General features: G+C 40.9%; 1 protein-coding gene across 11 annotated transcripts in view; it reads right to left on the bottom strand.

Moving 5' to 3' along the window:
• Positions 1 to 17,512, bottom strand: part of LOC143146703 (hemicentin-1-like) — a 382,634-nt gene that overhangs the window by 49,557 nt on the left and 315,565 nt on the right. For all 11 annotated transcript variants that reach the window (XR_012992051.1, XR_012992055.1, XR_012992054.1 and 8 more), the window contains one exon: positions 4,960 to 5,081. Coding sequence is in view for 6 of the 11 variants with exons in the window: in XM_076311234.1 (XP_076167349.1) it covers positions 4,960 to 5,081 (122 nt within the window). In the remaining 5 variants the exon portion in view is untranslated. The remainder of the gene's footprint in view (positions 1 to 4,959; positions 5,082 to 17,512) is intronic.

Here is a 17,512-nt window from a genome sequence, read left to right as displayed (position 1 = left end):
TGTTCGTCGATTGGTTTCGTTTTATTCCTGGCTAATTTGACGACTGACAATGAATTCGTTACCGAATGAAATCAGAATGAATTCGATTACTTTTCAGAAAATTTGAAAAGAATGTTTCGAAGAATTTCGTTAATTTCGAAACAACACTTTTGGAAATTCGTGAAATACTGCCAACCACCTGATCGAGGGAAAAATGTGAAAATTGGAAACAATTTTTTGTGAAAAATTTTGTTAAATTCGATTCGTGGAATTGTTTACAAGGTACATTATCAAAAGTAAACGAAATACTATCACCTACTCGTCATTGCGTTTTGATTCGAAAACGGGGAGGAGAAAGTGAATGACTTTGATTTTGTTTAATTTTAAGTAATTTGGATAAAAATAATTTTTGCTAAAATATTTTGTCTTATGCTTATTGTAATGTATAATAATAATGGTTTTAGTAATTATAATAACAATAGTAGTAGTAGTAGTAGTAGCACTAGCAGTAGTAATTGAAGTAGAAGTAGTTTTTAGCTAATAGCAAAATAAAGTTTGGTTGGGCACTCGAAAAAGAAATTTTAAATATTTCGATGCTTTTACAATCGATACACGATTTCATAACAATTAATACTTTCGATAGAAAGAACAATATTGCTGCGTTTCATATCGGATCTGTTAGCTGGATTCATCGGAAAGCTTAATCCAGTAGATGCTGTCTTAGACGTGACGTTATTAATCGTTTGAACGGTCTATTCAAACTAATTATCGTGCTAATTAACTATCGAGTAATTGGAGACTGTACAACCGATTAATAGCATCACGTCTGAAGCATGATCTGCTAAATAAGCCGTATCGATGAATTCAACTATGTAACAGATTCAAAGCGAAACTTTAGTAATAATAATACTTTTTGCATTAATAACGTTACTTATTAGACAAAAAGGATTGTTTTCTATTACATTGGATGCATTTAATCGTTACAACTGCAAACGTAGTTGCACGTAAATAGTGATTCCTATTGATATTCCACGAATATTTTACATACAATGTGTTATGTAAATGTTCAGCGATACGCGTACAAATTAATATCTATTTAAAATGAAAACGAACGAAAAATTGGAAATGATTCTTTCTCCAATAGTTCCTATATTCGTGGTACCATTTTCATCGAAATAAACAGAATTGCAGTAAATTTAAACAACTTTCGCAGTCTAGAGTCAAGATCGGAAATATGTCAAGCATTTTATTCGAATAAAACCGATGTATAGCGATCAATAAAACCAACGTATAGAAATTCATTCACGAAGCTTATTCGATCGGACGGTCAGAGTTTGATTCGTTCGTTGCAAAATATTTCGTTTTAAAATTTAAATTCTAATTTTCATTTCACTCGTAACGAATATAAAGTTGCTCAATTTCTATCGGTCGTTCGCTAAATTTATCCGGAGAAAATTTTGTCCGTCTCTGGTTAGGATACTCCGTGTGTTTTAAGAACAGTGATCGTGTTTCGTGTAAAAGACTTCGCCAAACTTTACGAAACACCGAACAAAAAATTGTTCTTACTTCGAATAGCTTTCGAAAAGATACTTTAACTTTAATCGAGAGTAAATACAATTCGTAATTGGAAAATAAATGTAAGTTAAGCGAACGGGAGACAATAAACTGCATTTTGTATTTTAATCGAGAGTAAATGTAAACCAAAGTCCATGATTGCAAAATAAACACGAGTTCAGCGAACAGGAGATAATAACCATAAAACACTTTCTTTTGGAGAATAGTTTCCGAGAAGAAATTTTACGCTTCGGTTAAAAGTAAATGTAACTCAAAATTCGTGATTGCATTTCGAAATAAACGTAAGTTACGCGAATTTGAAATAATAACGATAAAGTACTTTCTTTTGGAGAATAGCTTTCGAGAAGAAACTTTACTTTTACGATTAAAAGTAAATGTAACCCAAAATTCGTGATTGCAAAAAATAAACACAAGTTAAGCGAACTTGAAATAATAACGATAGAATACTTTCTTTTGGAGAATAGCTTTCGAGAAGAAACTCTACTGTTACCATTAGAACTAAACGTATGCAAAATCGCGATTGGAAAAAATAAACACAAACGAACAAGAAACAATGAAACGCGATAGAATATCATTTCTTAAATCAACGATCGCGGAAGATATCCGATATTCCGATACGCTCGATTCGGAAACAGTTGTGAAACAATTGTACATCCGTAAGTGCTACAGAAAGCAATACGCGACAAGCGCGTACCGTGTATTCGCAACTATTTATCCACGGAAAATCGTTTTCGCGATTCTTTTCGGCGCGTGGGTTCTCCCGTCGCTAAAATAGCAACGGTCCCCCGTATCGATGCCCTTCGAGCGGTTCGAGGTGAAAAACTGGCAGCGTCGAAACGAGCGGAGATTGAATATTAGCGGGAGAATCCGTTCTGAAACCGGTGTTGTTCCCTCGTCGTGGAGCGCAATACCGTCCGCGTGAGTTCCTCGTGCACGCAACGCGACGCGGTGCAACGCGGTGCAACTCGGTGCAACTCGGTGCAACGCGACGCGGCACTCCGGTGTTTTTCGTGTTCTTCTCAGCGGGTGGCTCTCAGCGGGAAGGGCGAGGCACAGACCGCGCCGGCACTCCACGCTTCTTACGATGCGATTATTTCACGGTGACTCCACCGTGCCGCAGGTTTCGCGGTTAAGAGCCACCGGAGTATTCGCGTTCTGATATTTTCGACCTACCACCCCTCCCCACCCCTCCCCAACCCAGCCTACGCCACCGCCACCACTTCAGCCCACCTCTTATCAAATTACCTTCATTCGTAGCTCGAGTTAGCCTCTCTTCGTGGTTCTCCACGCGCGATGGTTCTCCGCGACCGTGCCGCCTCGCGTAAGCGAAAACTATTGTCCTATTATTCGGCCGTTGGCGGAGCTTTTCACCGGACCGTGGGGTTTCTTTCGCACCTTTGTCATCGCGCCTCTCAATTTCACTCTTTCTTTTTCTCCGTTCAACTTTACGACCGGAGCACGGCGTTAATTAAGGGAACCCTGCGAACGCCTCCTCCAGCCAACTCCCATCCCCGCGACTCCTTCTGTTTCAGTTAAGGAGACGCGGCCGCACCTCGAGGAACGCTCTCGACTTAAATGCAGCGGAACGCGTTGCTTTCAATTAAATAATAATAATGGTTTAATGTTCGGCAGCGTTCAAGTTGTTGTTGGAAACAGCGGGGGTCAGGGAAGGATGGGGGGGTGGGTGGGTAACGCGGGACGGGGTTGGAGTAGAGCTGGGGGTGGTACTCGCCGTGGCGCACGATTTTCTCTATTTACCTTATCGTTTTGTTCTCCTTCCGTTTCGCTCCGCGCAGGTTATGGAGTTTGTAAACTCGGGATTGGAAATTTTTCCCTTTGCTCGTTGTAAAATTGCTCAGGATATTGAGAGCGATATTGATTTTATCAATCACGAACGGTTCAAGAATGCCCCGTCGAAAGTCGATAAACGGAATCGATGTACAACTAGTCGCGAAGAAGCTGTTACCGTATCGCTCCGACGAGGGTTACCCGCTTCCGAAACGTCTACGTGGAAAATTCATTTCACGGTGTTTTAACGATCTCTTAACGAGATCGCGTTCGAGGTCGATTTTCACCGAGAAAACATCCTACGGTATCCGTCGTCAGGTTTACGCGAAGAAAGGTGGAAAATTTTCCATTTCTATCGACGAACGAGCGCGCGTGGAACTTATTGTTGCTCAATTGTCAGCCACCGATCGCGAGGGCCGAGAATATCGATAATCGTCTACGCGCGTACCGAATTTTCCTGGAAAAACTGTATTTGCGTACTCATTAGCATATTTATGCAGGGTGATAAAAAAAGGGACTTAAACTTTAGGGTCTAATAGTGCCCGACGGGAGAAGTAAAAAATGCTTAATCAACATTTTTTGACACCTCTCGGTGAACACTGTAAACCGTTAATGTTTCCGACCCCTTTTCTTTACGACCTTGTATATTTCATTGTCCTAGACATCGTATCGATCGCGCGTTTAGTATCGTTAGATACGCGTGTTACTTTCGTTATCGTTTATATCGAAAATTTTCCTATCGCCCGGAATTCTCGGTTAGTCGAAAACAATCGATATCGGGTAACGCGCGATATCTCGATGTTATTAAATAATACCGTGACGCGTTTGTTTAGGTTCGACGCGAATCAGCGTACAAAAACATTGTACCGCGATATACAGAGTGATTCGTGCATAGTTTCCGATTGCGATTTCAGTTCTTTTTTTAAACAAACCATTTTGCAGCCAAGCTTCACCGAGCAACGTACTCCGAGGTTAATTTTAAAAATAATTTCCCTTCCGTTTCTTATCCAAGAGAACACTATCGGGTATATATCTTCGCGTTCCGATGTTGATTCGAAAAATTAGAATTTCACCGTTTCGACGCGTTTCGAAAATCGTTCAAGACAGAAGTATCTTTGTATTTTTATTCTCGAAACTCTCCATCGAATATCGTCGTAAAACGAACCGTACCATTAAGAACGATTTTACTTTATCTTGGAATAAACCATATCGCTCGGTGTCCTCCTCGGAGCGGAATACTCCGTCTGAGAGTTCGGTCGCGTCGCGTTCGGACGTTTCGCAAATAACTCGATCGATTACTTTACACGGACCACCCTGTACACACGAGGAAGCAGAAGCATACGGACACGGTGGTTGCAGAACGGATCCGTTTTACGTTTCGACGATTGCACACCACAATCGATCCTATCGGTCGAGAAAACGTGAAATCCTGGCCGCCGTGATCCGGCTACCGTTTTTCTAACGGGGTACGTATCTTCCCGTCGTTCGCATCTCACTGTCACTAACAAGCACGTAAGTGGTGACTTAAAACTAACAGAGTTAAAAAGAATAGAAATTCATGCTTAAATAACAACAAGTAGCGGTAGCTCCACGAGCCGGATATCGATTCTTACTGACCTTGTTAGGCGGTGCTTGAATCCCGTGGAAAGGTAGATTTTCGTAAAACGTCTTCGCCCCGGGCTCGGGAAGACCCTCCGACACGCTGTTCACGTGATTGTTATTCGCAGCTTGATTGGGATCTGTAAGTGCAAATGAAACATGACTTTGCATAATTAAACACGAAGGACAACGCGAAGTTGAGATTCGGGCGAGACCTACGAGACACGTGATAGTATCCGCTTGGAAAGTTTCTAGTAGACTGTTTAAGTAGAGAGAGTTGTCGAGTGCACAAGAGAGAAAGATAGCCGGTGTGTAGAGGTATATGTATGTGACAGAGACAGGGAAATATAGAAAGAGAGAGAGAGATATATAGAGAGAGGTAGAGAGAAAGAGTGTGTTCCTTTGTAAATATCGACATGTAATTGTAAAGGCTATGTAACAAGTGAAGGTCTATATCTATATCCACTACGGTCGTAATTGCACGAATAACGCGGGAGAACATCTAGGTACTCTATGTATATTTGTTATGTATCGTTACGATGTAGACGTGTTGTAATTTTTCTTTCTTTCTTTTCGTGTCGATTTTCACGTATCTGGAAATTGTACGATCGATGGTACAATCGAAGAATTTAGTAACCGAATTGCGCTGCACATCGTTAGCCTATTTTATTTGTAATTTTAAATAGAACATTCGATCGTGTTTTCTTCCGAGTTATTTTCGGTGCTCGAGTGCACCAAGAGAGAACTTTCGGTGCATCGAATCGAGAGTCTCGAAAGGAGATCGTTGCGGTAACATTGTTAAGAGTTTAACAGCGATCGAGAAGTTTATTTATAGAGAAAAGGCTGTGCACCGGGAAGAGTTGAAAAATTTCCATTCTCCTCTTTATCCCGATACATTTCCTATTGCTTTTCGCGTATGAAGTATTTTCAAGTATTTTTCCAACCGCGATACTTTGTATAGTTAAATAATTCTATTTCGCGCAAATGTACCTTTCTCCAAATATGCAACGCGAAGCTTTAATTAAGTAAATTACAACTGTCTCGTACTCGTGTTTCGTAAACACGATATGATTCATGGTATTTGCACACGAATGTTTGTACGTACAGGATTTATAACGAACCAACAATGAGATTGAACGAATTAAATTCTTGCGTAAACATTTCATTTTTCAATATAATATCCTTCAATGGATTTCATCTCCGTTGTTAATCGTAAGTTTCTTTTATACTTTTTTTTGCGGAATATCTATACACGCAATCTTTTCAACCGTTGGAGAACGTTAAAGCTTCTTTTTGTTCTGTGGGAATATTTATTTAGAGTATTCAATATTGAACAAATTTTATACCAATTTGCTGAAATAATGGTTCCATTAGAAAATGAATCGTTTAATTAAAAGAGTTGTACAGAGAGCGAATAAAGTACAAGTATACGATTTTGGAGTTGGCAGGATCTCGTTGAAATAAGCGAAAGAGTTTTAATAAACATGCGGTTGAAAACTGATTTATTTCATTTGTACGATTATGCATTTATTTAGTTCGTACAATTACATGCTGCAACTTATGTAAAACGTTTTGTACTAAATTCGTTCAATTTGTCCGTCTACGTGTTTTCGTTAATATGTATTTCTATATTTGTTACTCGGATCGAAAGCGTTTGCAAATTCTGTACAGAGGTGGGTCGAAAATCGTAGTAAAACCGAAACGAAGGTAATTCTTTGCGTCGGAATAAGTTGAAAATGTGGAATAAATTCTTTTCACACGAGACTTTATTTTCGAGGAAATCGATTTTGATGAATCATGGGCCACACGTGCGATTGAGCACGAGTCGGCTAACGCGTATCGGTGTTCATAAACATTGACGACGGTGCGTTATTTTCCATTTTAATTGTCTCTGATCTGATTAGAAATCAGCGAGATCGATGAAAAAAAGATAATAAAATAAAACCATCAATGTTTACACGGACCGACACACAAGTGAGATAATCGGTAATGGATGAGTCATTCAAGTTATGTACAATTGTGCGATAAAATTTCAAAATCAATTTTCATCTCGTAAAACAAATTTGATTTCAATTGTAGTAAATGAAATAATGTTTGATTTCTTTGATTGAATATTTTGACCTCTATTCAGATCCTTCTCGATGCGAACGCATTTAATACAAACCTACAATACATCGAAGATGATTTCGATAAGATTAAACAGGTACTCGATACTAACTTTAAATTGTTACACATTAAAGAGCACAATATAAGACGGCACGTTAAAACGTCAATCGCGTAAGAGGTAAGAATAAAAGAATTAAGTTTGAAATATATTTGTGAAATAGATGACAAACTAGTTAATAAACATAGAAACGTGGCAGAGATTCATCTTCTTGTCTGATGAAACAAACGATAAATAGAATACACGGTGATAAAATTTTGGAAAGAGAATAAACAATGTTTACGTAACATAAAATAGAGACACGAAAGATTTATCGATCGTTGTTGCATCAACGGTTAGAATACAAATATATTTTCAGGAATTCTATTCTTTTTCGTCGTATATATAAAGGAGACCAGTTCGAAGCACTTGACGTAAAGAATTTTATTTTACATTCTCGATTTATTCTTACTGGAAGGATCACCACCGCTTCGATTCTACCACCGAATTCCGTGCTACACCGTATTTTTGTAACAATTTTTCAGCAACAAGTTTAGCAGAATACGCTGGTAAAATTCAGTCAAACGACTTAGAAACATCTTGCATAATGACAACCTACGTACCTTTTAATCCGTAAACATTTTCGTTGATCGCGTACTCTCGTCGTAATCCTGTACGTGCAAATATCTCGCACCGCGAAAATTGTTCATCCGCCAAACGGGCAAAAATCAACGCAGAGGAAGGAAAATTCGTTTTTAATTGTCGGCAGAAGTTGACGCGCGAACCATGCACGTGTTGTAAATTCTTGTTACGTACCTGCGCCGGGTTTTTTCCGCTTACGGGAAACGTTGCCACGATTCAATTCGCGCGATGATTCTGCATGCAATATCCGCTGCCGTGGTGCTATTCTTTTGTAAGTCACAGCTAAGGGAAACACAAAAAAACACAAAAAAAAAGAAGCAACGAGACGAACACATAAAGCCTTTTTTTTTTTCATGCAGCTGGCTGCTACGTGCGACACATCGACGATAAAATTGTTACGTTTTTCGGGGAGCATGTTTGCGGCACGGAAATCCGTATAAATCGTATTTTTACAATTTACTCGCGAGAAATTCCCGAGAAATTCGGAAGTAACATTTTTTTAGAACTCGACGCCCCGTAAAATTCGTGTACCGCAGCTTTCTTAAAGCGAACTAACGGATTTTGCACGTACCCGAACAATTTGACGGTAAATTGTTTGCCGAGAAATCCAATAGAGGTGATCAATTATTCGAATCGAGTAACGTACGATCTATACGTATTAAGCGTTTCGAAATTCACGCGAGAAGATAAAATAAACAACGATCGAATCACTTTATCACCCCTATTGTGTTAAAATGTAAATTATTTATTACCGAACTGAAAAAAATATGGAACGAAAGTAATTTGAAGGTGGCGTGGAGGAGAGTAAATTTAAAAATAAATGAACGGAGAAGCGTGCAAAAGGGAACGAATTACACAATAATCAACAGCATTGCAACACCGATACGTAACGATACGGAAGAGAGGCGATATAAAACAAATAATTTCATCTGGTTAAAAAATGATTCTTACATTAAGCTGCACCGCGTATTCAAAACGAATTTTATACGTTGCACCGCAATATTTTCGCACATTGGTGTAGCAATTGCAATTTAATAATACAAATTACATCGAACGCACTAGTTACGGGGGTAGTTTTCATTATCACCTTTTTTTGCAATGTTTTAATACGGAATTGGTACGGTTGATTTTGAATAAAAAAAAAAAAATTTATATTTAATATCTAGCGATTCCTTTGCGTTCCATTCGAACATTTTTCCTGATTTATAATTTAATACATCGTGATGAGCAACGTTATCGAATTGCACCGAAGCAATTAAGCGATACACTTCGAATTCAAGCTTCCAAATGCTTTATCAACAAATAGAATGGAACTGGATTAACGCTGGCAGAATTCGCGAGATATTTATGCTGAACATCGTTTACGTAAAAACCTTTGATTTGTATAAAATGTACAATTATGCGCAATTGGCTATTTCATAAGATTTCTCGCATCGAATTTGATGGCGATTAAGTATTCAACATTATGTATTTCGAAACGATGGTATTATACTTTAATGAGCGCCACGAGGGATTTAATGGTAATTTAGTAGAAAGGATCAAGCGAACTGTTTTTAATGTTCGCTAACAGATACGCAAATATTATACGATTTTTCGTTCAAACGAGCACTGGATCTCTTTAATGCACCGGCGCTTATCATGTATTCGATATACTTCAATGAACACTGTGAAATTGCAACTGGTCTGTATTTTTAATTAAGCGTGTGCGGATAATTTGCACGACAAATCGAAATTTCGCGTGCTTAATTCTGCAACTAATTTTAATACATTGCGTTACGCGATCGAAAGGTTGACGGAACCGGGACCCTTTAAAAAACACGAAACTGTATCAACTGTGAGACGAAAACAACGTTTCTTGTTTCTACGCGTTACAGAGGAACTGTGAATCATATTGTACAAGAACTCAAACTACGCGACAAGTTAACGAACGATCTTCAATTTTCTTTTCGTTAACGTATTCTCTCCTGGAAAATGATCGCGCGAATTAATCGTATCGTTCTATATATTTCAATATTTCTCGATCAACTTTGTTCCAACAATTCTACAATATTCTCTACACGTACTCAGAATCAGATTGTAAGAAGCATCAACCACGCCCATTCGTTACGACGTAATCGGACATCTACACATTTTACCATCCATTTCCCCAAACATATATCGTAAATTTACAATAGACGCGTACATATGCATCACAGATTCCTCGAAGAAAGAACAACTCGAAGGCGGGAAATCTTTAAACACGATGACGTCCGATGACCGCGTGGACCTCGATGTATGAATATTCAAGCGAGATTCGAGCAGGGGGAATTACGTACAAATATGAAAACCACGCGCAGGGAATAAAGTCGAAGGAATTAACGTTACATTTCACAGATTCGTGAAACGAAGTCGTTGCCAGTGGTAAAAGTGACCGATGTATTGGTGCCTGTCAACTAAAAATCGGCGGTCTTTGACTGCTACCCACTCCCCCTATCCCGAGTACGTACACTCGTGGACTCACCTGTCTTCTCCCTGGAAATGCCGGGCAAAGTGGCCTGCTCTTTAAGCTGTACTCCAAACATGGCTTTAATTTTATTAGCCCTGGCAATCATACCGTCGTCATGCAGACTGGACACGGTCAGGCTTCTCCGTGGGTTTTCTTTCCTTCTCCGGAACACTTTGGCCGGTACTTTGACGATTGTAGTTTCCATTAAGTATCGATTGGCCATCATCGATGGTTCGTCGTGTCGTCCAGCCATCAGCTCGTTCCGTAGCGTCTCGGTGGCGCGTACACTGAGACCCGATCGCAGGCTGTGGCTCCGATTGATGTGCACCAACACGCCAGGCTTCAGCGGCCATCGAGGCGCGGGCGTCGGATGTACCGGCGCCTGGGTCGAGTGTGAGGACACCGTAGGACTCGGTGGCCCACCGTCGGGACTGTGCAACGATTATCTTTCATGCCAGATTTTCATCGCGTTCGCTTTTGTCAGTGCTGGGTCCCGGTGAATTTTTGGGGTTTTTTTGTTTTTTTTTTTTTTGCGAAGAGGAAAAATTAATATAGCTCGAAGATTTGGAAACGATCCCTGCGGCGATGGGAGACGCGTCTGGCTCTTCTATCGAGGTGTACAATTGATTCGAAGTACAGAAATACAGAGCGATGAAAGTTCTACGAATTGGAAATTTTGATTTTTTTTTTTGGAGTATAGAAGCAAACAAAATTAATTACGTTAGGGAGGTAGTGTGATTAATTTTGAAAGTTTACGTACGAGTCTTGCATCAAGGGGTATGATCAATTTGATATAGAAATATAGATTTAGGATCACTCGCATCGGACGAGATTACACGCGAAGTGACACGCATCGATTTTGGTGAAGTTTCGTTCGTGTATGTGCTTGCACGGATTGTAAAAGAGAGAAATATCGGAATGTTTACCGTTAGAGATCTCGTAAATTAATGAGTATTGATGCAAACGACCGAGCGCGCGTCAAGTGTCAAGTATTGTTCAGTTTTTCATTTACATGTGACAATTTATTAAAATCGATCCATAACACTTCGTGTAATTCCCTTGTCAGTTTCCCCCTCGATTGCTCGATAGTGAGGTTTTCATTTTATTTCGCTTCGAATCCCGCAATCTCGTTTTTTGTTTCGATTCATGACATCTGTCCGGGACGTTAAGTTCCAATAATTTTTTGGATATTATACATTAAAGGTCCTTGTCACGTATTCGTAGCCTCACTTCTCTTAAACAGCGTTAGGTAACACCTGATAGCTACGCGACTCTACTTCTCATCACCTGGTCTTATCCCCACTACTAACTTTGCTGTGCTCGGATCAATTCCTCAGGGATCTTTTCTAAATTGTCGAGCTAAACTCAAGGCTTTGACTACCCAAGCTTTTACAGTCGATACCATTTGAGAATTTCAAATGAAAGCCATGCTTGAAAAAGTGATCCGATGTTTCTTCAGAGTTACCGTTAACTTCGTTACGGATCCGATAACGTAGATATTCATCGATACTGATGAAAGATCGAAACACATTTTCGAAAGGACGTAGCTTGCACATGAAAACGTAAAAGAGTATCGACTACGAGGAAGTTTGAGTCGAGTCTATTGTCTTTAATTTTAAAGTCTCGACTGATGTCTTCGTTCCTTGGGTCTGATCGGTAAAATCGTTTTCATTGGATGGTAATAAACGAAATGTCTGATCTATTAATTTGAAATAAAAAGACTTTTAATGATATTCCTTTAACGAAAGAAAAAAGTAAAAAAAATAGACTTGTTCGTATACAGAATATTCCTTGTCTAACGCTCAAATACGTGGAAGTCGATTCTATGTGAAAAATAAGTTCACAATGTCTCGATCGTTGGTAGAAATATTTCGTGCAATGTTGTTAACTAGTGAAATTGACTCAGTCGTAACACCAATGTCTATTTTGTGTACCGTTTTCAAATAACGGAATACCCGTTACGGGAATAGTCGGCTATTAAAATATTAAAATTGAAATGCTTCGAGGAAAATGGAATTGCAAATACGACGTTGAATAGAAGAAACTGTAAAGTATTTGCTGCTTTTTGTCGTTCCATAATACGATCAATTGTAGATTTAATTGCACTTGTAGCAGAGATGGGATATTGACTTTCCACCGATCAGACACTTGTTCCGAAGTTTCAGAAGATGCTTGAATAATATAGCAGGGACAGTATGGACACAGCACTTAAAAAGGTTACTTTCCAAGATAAAAATGAAAAGAAGAATCCTTTTGATTGTTTTCGCTTTGCTTCGCAGGAAGTCAACTATTGAACGTTACGTGTTGGTCGTGTAGGACGACCCTTTGAAACTTTTTAATTAAAGTTTCGTACGATCCGCGTACCACTTTCGACCGTTTTCTAAATATTTGTTCATTTTCGTTGTACTCGACGCTTCCCTTGATTTCACATTTGGAAAAATGATACACCGACGATGTTTTATCGAAACGTTTAAAAATTCCCGGCTTCCGGAAGATATTCCCGGCGATGTTTTCGAAAAGCAGCGGGAACGGGACACGCGATGCTAAGTTTAGCAATTCAAAATATAACAGTCACGGTATCATGATGCCTCGATAATAAAATTCGTTTTTCCACCTCGTGCATGATGAATTGCATATACGTGGGACGCGGGGAACGGGTGGCAATTCATCAAAGGGTACGTTGTTCGAAATGGCGGCCTATCGTCTATTTTTTTTTTTAATTCGTCGCTACTTCCCGTCGAAAATTGGCCTCGATATTCAATTCGACGAAAGTCACGACAGGATTGAAACACGTCCGGTGACAAACGCGTCGATCGTTCGAGAAGAAAACGTTACAAGTATTCTCGTTCGATGAACAATATCGCTGTATCGTTCGTTTCGTCGCTTCGCGCGTACTTTGATTAAATTAAATCGCGCGATTTAAAAAAAAAAAAAAAAAAAAAACAAAACACCTCCGCGTAACGGTGGTTTCCCCGCGTTGAAAATATATACAGTCCACGCATCGAATTCGGATTATTTTACACTCGTACGTTTGTAAAGTTGACGCGCGTGTCTTTTATTTACTTCGCGCGCACGATACGCTCGCTATCGATATTTAACCGCGCAACGAACAATTAAAAACGGATGATGGAAAGAAATGGTATCGTTCGAGCGTACGAGGGCTACCATCGTAACGTTTACCGGTTGCGGCAACCGGTATTTGCTTATTCAAACTATAGCGTGTCGTTAACGAACGTTCTAAATATTCGCGTCGCGTTCAATAGCCAACTGAACCGAAAAATTCATATCACCGAAAGGATTCTTCGTTTCAGGTCACGATTAGAACGGCGGCCAAGTCAATAAGAGAGAGCTTTCCACTCATCGAGCATGCAACCCTTCACCTACCTTTCACCTCGGAAAGTGTCTCCGCGTTGGAACAGAGCGGTTACCATTGTAACGGAGATCAGCTGGTATAACTAATCCTCTCTAAATTATGCAACAACGGTACACGGCGCTCCGCATTCGAATAACAAAGAACTCTGCCACCCTATTCATTTACACGTGCAACCCTTACCTGCCTTACCTCTATGCAGACTTCGACAGTAAACTATTATAAGCCGGAAGTGGTCACTAAATTATGCAACGGAACATGCATTCAGGCGTAGAGGAAGACGGGGGTTGCCGAGAGACGTAAGGGGAGGGGACCAGAGGGGCGGAGGGGCGGAGGGGAGGAGGGGAGAGACCGATGTCTCGGCTTCCTGCGAGATCGGAGATTGGAGACAATCTCGTGCACACTACACATATCACGGGGCTGCTGTTACGTTAACCAACACCGATAAAGTCGATACGTCGTGACACCTACGATAATACACCTACACACATCCAGCACCGTACACCGTTTACAGGAACGACGTGTGTTTTACGTCTAACGAGGAGAAAAATACATCGAACATGCGATAAAATAATTCTAGAGGTTTCGCCGTGGGCTGTTGCGTTTACAGGGTTGCTCCTGTACGTCGAGGGAAAGGACGGTTGGAAGATTCGTGTTGCCGCCCAATCTACGGTAGAATCTCGATCATTGCACCAGAGACCAACGGTTCGTTGCGTTGCGTTGATAAGTGGAAACGACGGTCGCTTGGCAACCGCGTCCAAGTTTCAAGAGATGACCGGTAACAGTGACCAGAGGAGATGTACCGGGTAAGCGAGATCCCTTCTTATTGGATCGGTTACCACGATTATTGCATCAACCCCGATCCTTGCAGGAACTTTCGTCCCTATTCTCTCGCGACTTAATCGAGCTACTACCGTAGACGGCCGGGAACCGCGAGTTTAAGGGACGTTTTATCGTCCGTGACACCATAAAACCGTATTCTTCGACATCCGGTGCAGCCGGGCCTCGTCGTGAACCATTCTACGAAATTAGACGCAGATCGATTCTCAAGGGTACCGAACAAGCGCAGCGTGAACGAGGAACGATCTCGACAGGACGATCCCCGGTGGTGGGAAAATGCATCGAAAACTTGGAACGATATTTTTCTTCTCTAGGAGCCTTTTGTTTTCGAGGAAATTAATTTCGGCGATTCGTGTCGGGACACGCGCGATATACGACGATATCTATCCGTTACTCGTTACTCTTGCTCGTGTCGATGTCCGTAAATATTGACGATCGCGCGTCATAAGTTTCTCGTTGAATCCGCCTTCGAATTAGTTAGAAGCAATTAGAAGAGACGATATCGTCCCATCGTTGACGGTCAGAAACACTGGCGATTGTTCGAGGAATTTTTCAAATTTATTAAATTCATTCCACGCTTTCAATTGATTTTCGCACGACGAATCGTCCCACGAGCGATCGTACCATCCGTTCTCATCTATTCTGTGTACGCGGATGAAAATGTCAGCAAATTTCCCTCTCCATCGTTATACACCGTTCAAGCGTGTGCAATTTGGCTTCACCCTCGAATACAAACTTACCAATCGGTTATAGACACATGTATTCCCATCCTGTAGTAAACCACCAATAGGATTACACTTAAGTCAACGATAACCGAAATTCCACGCCGTACCACGGAACACATTCAGACATCGCAGTGAACACAGATACATATTCGAGTTAAAATACACGACACTCGTATCCGTGCACCTTGACTCCCGCACGTTCGTTGTTGTTGTTTAAATATATTCTTTCGTAACACGTGTAGATCACAATCGTGTAACATGCCACCGTACCATATTTATCCCTGCTGTTAACTTTCGAGATATCAACGCGTTCGTTGTCGTTACGATTTACAAATTTCTATATCGGTAGCGAGATTTCCTTTAGAGAAGGTTACAGGGAAATAAGAATCGACAAAGTATGTTCATTTTTAAACGTACTCAATTCGTTCTTATTTCTTCGTAACTTTCTCTATCGTGTTCGTTGCAACGAAATCGATAAAAATATTTTTAACTTGTCGATTTGAACTATCAATTCGGACGAAATTGCCTCGCAACGTTCTACGTATTATTCTTCGGTAATTCTGGTATTTCGTTAAAAAGTGTCTCTTGTTCGACACGGTGTCGCGATACCTCGACGAGATCACTATTGATCGAAATTCGACTTAGAAAACGGCACTTCGAACAGATAAATAAATCTTTACGCGTATAAAATACCGCAAACGTTGCGCGACGTGGACGATAAACACACTCGAAGAAATAAAATAAAATAAAGAAAGAAATTCGTCGGGAACGCGGTTGCGAGTTGAGTCGAGGTAACGCGGCACGATTCGAATTGGACGTGGTAATTTAGAAAATGTCTTCCTTCTGGTGTTCGAGTGAACGGTTGTCACGTGTATTGAATGCGTGTAGTGAGGGATGTTATGTATCTGACTAATTGTATAATATTCAATTACCACCGGACCAATAATTGATTTCATAATCAGTTTCCATCCGATTGTGTCGTCTCCGTTAGAACGAGGTCTCGCGCGAACGTAACAACGATACGAAACGGTGGGGATTTTTTTGTTCGATTACGCGCCATCGGGACCGTGGTCGTTAAAAATGAAGATTTCGGTTCGCGAAACGACGGGATCGCGGAATCCTCTTCGTATCCGACGCTTATTAAGCCGGTGATACGCGGAACCGATAATTCCATCGATCAATCGTATAACGAGATTTACCAAGGACGTTAGTAACCGGTGCCCCGCGGGTATCGGGGCACAGTAGCACGTACAATACATACACGTACACTAGGACGGTGTAATATACAATATACAATGTGTGTCAAAATTAATTCTACTAAATTATCAAAGCATACCGGGAGACGACGTGCGCATGCAGGGTCCTCGTGAAGCCAAACATACGATTACGTTTTCTTCGTCGAAGAGGGAAGAGGTAAGCGGAAACACGTGTAGGTGATATATGATATAGCCATCATGCCGGACGCAAATACCAACTGGCTGGAAATTGAAAGTAAGTGAGTGTAGGACGACGGTAGGGACTCGTAGGGAGACGGTGATCTCTCGAAATAAAGGAAGCTGCCGTTGCGATGAAAGACGAACGAAGCGAAAGCGAGAACGAGACGAACGACGATCAAACACCGACAGATCGAAAGAGGTATAGACGAAAAGAAAATGATAGAATAAGGGGGGATGATATACGCGATAAATGAGGGTGGGGGGTAGGCGAGGAGGAGCCAATCGGCTGTATTTCGTACTTACTGTTCGCGTTCCTCCAGCTCGACCACCCGATTACTGTCTGTGTTTTGTTTAGCAAGTCCAAATTAAAAAGTAGAGCAGAAACGAATCAGTTTTTCTGTGTTAGTGGGAGTACTACTGTACGAAACCGGTGCCGGGTGCTGCTACCGTCGAGGGCTACCTTCGAATCCGAGTTTTACGTTTAATTCGGGACGTTCTTTCGAGTTTCAACTTTACGACGGCGCGAATTTAATTAACGCTGACTAACTTCACGGAAAGAAGATACCCGTTAAACTCGACCGGCGAGTGTCTCGCGTGCCGCAGCCGCCCACACCGAACGATATCCTTTTTCTCGCGCGTAAAACACCCGAATTGCTTCGCGGACATTTCCGTTCGTTTGTTCCTTGCAGATCTCTTCGCGAAAAATCGTATTAAATACGCGAGCGTACACCTCGTGGATAAAGTCGCAATTTGCGTGCGTCGAATGGCCGGCAAAAATTCTCCAGACTTTGAAAGGTCACTTTGTCCGACCGAGCTTTCGATCGACGCTAATTTTAACTATTCTACGAAACAAATGGCGCGAACTTTAAGTGGAACTTCCGACGTCTTCGACTTCGAGAGCACAATACAGAGAAGAAGGTTACGATTTGT

Source organism: Ptiloglossa arizonensis, chromosome 5, assembly GCF_051014685.1.
Source record: "Ptiloglossa arizonensis isolate GNS036 chromosome 5, iyPtiAriz1_principal, whole genome shotgun sequence".
Lineage (NCBI taxonomy): Eukaryota > Metazoa > Arthropoda > Insecta > Hymenoptera > Colletidae > Ptiloglossa > Ptiloglossa arizonensis.
Note: the sequence above shows the minus strand (reverse complement) of the source record. Positions and strands in the feature narration are given on the sequence as shown.